Source organism: Mastomys coucha, unplaced genomic scaffold (genome assembly GCF_008632895.1).
Source record: "Mastomys coucha isolate ucsf_1 unplaced genomic scaffold, UCSF_Mcou_1 pScaffold17, whole genome shotgun sequence".
NCBI classification, from domain to species: domain Eukaryota; kingdom Metazoa; phylum Chordata; class Mammalia; order Rodentia; family Muridae; genus Mastomys; species Mastomys coucha.
Genome location: NW_022196899.1, coordinates 34,614,788 through 34,619,472, shown reverse-complemented (window position 1 = coordinate 34,619,472; position 4,685 = coordinate 34,614,788). Strand labels below are relative to the sequence as shown.

The window sequence follows — 4,685 nt, the reverse complement described above, 5'->3', positions numbered from 1 at the left end:
AGGCTGGCCTCAAACTCAAGAAATCCACCTGCCTCTGCCTCCCAAGTGCTGGGATTAAAGGCGTGCACTACCACTGCCTGGCACATTCTGATTTTTATTGCATCTTAAATGCCTAATCCCAGAGCCTCAGAATCTTGTCTGAGATTACAAAACCTGGGACATTACACTAAACATCTGATGTAGTCATAAATTAAAACTGTACTTAAATGCAGATTCCTAAATCAGAGTAAGCTTCCCTTTAAATCCATTGTGGAAATCAAACTATGTAAGTAAATCCACACATCTCTATTAGCTGTAGTCTATGTTGGGTTTCAAACATACTAATCTGTATAAGTCTGAATGACAAGAGATTGTCCAAAAAAGAATCAGTGTTAAAATTTAGCCCAGTGTGGTGACAGAATAGTGAGCACTTGAAAAGTTGAGACAGAAGGGACCAGAAGTTTCAGGCACTCCGTTGTGCCTATCTCAAGAGGAAAAATAAAAATAAAACTTAAAATTTAAATATTCTTACATCAAAAAATTGTTATAAATTTTTAATTTAAAGTCACTAAGACTATCCACTAGGAATAGTAAAGCAACTTTAAAATATATTTTCATCTACCTAGTTAGCTCAGTTGCTTAGAATGTAGTTATAGTAAAATAATATCTAGCAAAGTCCAATAAAAAACTTTTAAAAAAGATAAAAATGCAAATGCAAACCCCTAATCCATCACCTCTCTAAGTACTAGACTAGAAACAGCCTGACAGCTCCAGTGAGCAAAGTGTGAGCCTGCATCTCTAAGAGAACTCCATGGATATTTGCCAAAAACCCTGCCACTGAAACAACAAGGAGTCCACGACCAATGTCTGACATTGGCTCAGTGTCCTAGCAGACACACATGCCCTACTGTAGCACTCTGCATTCTACACTGCATGACCAGAGCCTGTCTCCCTCATGAGCACACTGGAGGCTAATTACCCTGACATGGAGCTGCATGCTCACTGTCAGGCCTCAGAAGGGACCTAGCAGTAAGTTACAAAGGAAGACAGGAATAGTTGTATGAAGTTGACAGGCACTTTCTGGCCAGAAAGGCCCTTTTCTTAGTTTTGTGTCAGCCATAACAAAGGAAGAACGAACATTGGGAGTCCACCACATCTACCACTAAGGCAAGCTAAGGTGCCTAGCTGACACCTTAGGAAAAGACACCAATGGAAAGAGGGGGTACTAAATGCTTATGCCATCTCAAAAATAGATCATTCTCCTTTATCATGTAAGGTAGAAAAGTAATTGTGACTTTACCCAGTTGGTTACACAAATTACTTGGGAAAGGTTGGTTTTTTTTTTTTTTGCTTGTTTGTTTTGTACCTTTATAATTTCCAATGTAAACATACTATGTAGATATGCAAAACATATATTTGGAATAAGCAGAGTTCTTATGGAGGACTAAGGTCTGACTTAAAAAAAATTCTCCTTTAATATATGTCATGAAGAATTCAGAACTTAAAAGATATAAAACAGACAATGTAGCAATCAGTTGATACTTAAAAATTTTGAAATATCAGGCACTATTTTAATCATGTTCAAGTGTTTTTATTATTTTTTTCATATTCATTTTGCTTTTTTTCATATAGGTTTTGCTCTGTGTCTCAGGCTAGCTTTGAACTCATAGCAATGCTGCCTCCAATAACCTAGACCTGGAATCATAGGCATGTTCCACACTCTGTTCATTTACGAATTTTAATATAAATATCTACTTGCAAATGAGACATGTTTTACTTATTTTATTTTTTTTTCATACTTACTCATTATGCAATGACATTTTAACTACTCTGGAAAATAACAGGAATATGAACATAGAGAAAAATTTGTAGATATCTATTTTCTCAATCTCCCAGGGGTGGAAAAAAATCAAAATTTTCTCTCTTTGTCTGACATGTACTTACATTTGGCGCTTAATGTACTCTTTAAGCAGTGTTTCTTCCACAGGATACACACGCACACCCGTGCCATCATCGTAGTAATACATCATGCTGGTGTTGAGCTCTGTAGGGAATGGCTGCTCAGTCCTTTCCCCTGGCTCTCGATAACCATATGAATAATCAAAGTTCACTGGATACAAAGTAAAAGAAAGACGATCACAAAATTAAAATTAAATAAGCAGTAACCGCAGTAACCATAAATCCAAAATGAATAACTTCAAACACAAAACCAAATTTACTGCCCAACTAAAATGATTAGCAGCTGACCCATCGTGCCTGAGGACCACTGAGCTAGCTCAGCAGGGAAAGGCCCACGTCACCAAGCTAACACCCTGCACATAACACCTCCAGGTCACACATGGTAGAGAGAACCAACTCCTGCAATGTCTTCAGATTTCCACATGCACACCATGGCACCCTGACCTAAACCACACACATACAAATAAAAATGTAAAAGAAAAAATTTAACATAATATAGGATAGCATGAAAAACAAGACTATTTGCTACTTTTTTCAAAGCTCATCTAATTTAACAGAGGAAATAAAAACCTCATGTCATACATCTAGGGTTTCCTCGACCTCGGCCTCGTCCTCGGCCCCGGCCTCTTCCCCGGCCTCTGGTAGAACCTCGGATGGTACCACCCTCACTTCTCACACTGGACACTTCATCTTGATCATCTCTCTTTTCTCTATCCCGTCTCCAACCTTCAAATAAAAACATTCAAATTTACAATAAAGTAATACAATAGTCTATGAAAATATAGTAACTACTTTCTCCCCCATTTTTTTCTCTTTGGATTTTAAAAGCACCTTTTATTTATTCTTTGATAATTTCATGTGTGTATACAATGTATTTTGATTATAGTCACCCACCACCCACCTCTCTTCGATTTTTTTTTCCAGACAAGGTATCACTGTGTAGGTGGGGCTGTTGGCACTGAATCCTGAGATCTGCCTGGAGCTGCCTCCCAAGTGATGAGATTAAAGGCAGGTGTTAATAAGCACCAAGCCAGGATCCCCTTAGGGGTTTTTGAGGTAGTATCTGATTTGGTAGCCCAGGTTGGCCTTGAACTTCCTGCATAGACCTGCCATTGTGATGAGATTACTAAGCAGGAGCTACCACATCTCTTCTATCCTAGTTGATAGTAGTCAGGCTGTATTTAAACAGCAAGGAATCCAAGCTGACTGTCAATATCTTTTGCGTAAAAAGTGGGTGGAGGTAAGGAGGTGCTGAGAACATTCTATAGTAAATAAATGACACACTAGAAAGACAAAAAGGTCCTCTGCTAAGAATACATTGTTATATACATATTTACAAATGCTCCATAGCTATTGTATTTACATGTAAAACTTCCCTAAAAATACACTTTCTATAAAAAATGTAAGAAAGAAATTCTACCATTCAAATAAAAGGCATATTTTTAAAGAAAGAGAAACTGAAAGCACATAAAAAATTTCAGAGGAACTGTATCTAGAATATTCTACAACTCTCACTCTGTAGATAGGAGGCTATCCTCAAACTCAAAGATCCCCATGCCTCTACCTGGGATTAAAGGCGTGGGCCATCATGGCCTGCAACTAGGATTTTTCAACCTCATCCTTTTGATGCTGGTTAGAGAAGGGTGAGATAGAATTACTGTGCTATTCAAATGCTTTACATCAACCACCACTTCCACTCATTAGACAACACCCCTAGCATCTATTCATTCTTCAGTAAGGACATCCAGCATTATCTCTCCTACTGAAAGCCAACACCCTATAACCTTGGGCCTATAACTCCATCTTCTATGCTAACTTAAAATTCTTTGTAATTTATGTGTCTGTCTGTGTATGTATTTATGTCCACCACACGTGAAGAGCCCACAGGTGTTAGAAGAGACGCTTGCATCCTTGAAGGTCCAGGTGGCTGTGGGCTGTCATGCAGGTACTGGAACCTAACACTGATCTTCAAGAGAGGTAATCATTCTTAACCACTGAGTGATTCCTCCAGCCCCTAAAATATTCTTGCTAAAACTAGTTACACACCTACAACCCTAGCTATTGGGAGGTTAAGGTAGGATTTTGAGTTCAAGACTAATCTGGGCAACAATATTCAGTGAGATCTAAAATAGCTAAATCAAATAGTCCTTCCTTAACCCAAAGTAGGCCTTATTTTATATCATACCATAATAAACTCACAAAAGTTTAATGTTATTTAAACATAAATGTCATTTTTAAAAGTATTTAGATGCCAGGCACTAAGACATATAACTTTATTCCTAGTACTTGGGAAATAAGAGGCTTGTAGATCTCTGGTTTATATAGAAAGACCCTGTCTTTAAAAAAACCAAAGGGAATATTTCTACTAAAAATTTGTCATTAAAAACTAATAATAAGCTGGGCAGTGGTGGTGCGTGCCTTTAATCCCAGGACTTTGGAGGCAGAGGCAGGTGGATTTCTGAGTTCGAGGCTAGCCTGGTCTACAGAGTGAGTTCCAGGACAGCCAGGGCTACACAGCGAAACTTTGTCGAAAAACCAAAACCAGGGCTGGCGAGATGGCTCAGCGGGTAAGAGCACTGACTGCTCTTCCGAAGGTCCTGAGTTCGGATCCCAGGAACCACATGGTAACTCACAACCACCCATAATGAGATCTGACACCCTCTTCTGGTGCATCTGAAGATAGTTACAGTGAATTCTGCCGGAGCGAGTGGGGCCAGAGAGGTCTTGAGTTCAATTCCCAGCAGCCA

At 38.8% G+C, this 4,685-nt stretch overlaps 1 protein-coding gene across 1 annotated transcript in view; it reads right to left on the bottom strand.

Moving 5' to 3' along the window:
* Larp1b (La ribonucleoprotein 1B) overlaps nucleotides 1-4,685 on the bottom strand; it is a 91,716-nt gene that overhangs the window by 69,354 nt on the left and 17,677 nt on the right. Inside the window, 2 exon segments of the mRNA XM_031376696.1 lie at nucleotides 1,924-2,089; nucleotides 2,521-2,664. Coding sequence (XP_031232556.1) covers nucleotides 1,924-2,089; nucleotides 2,521-2,664 — 310 coding nt within the window.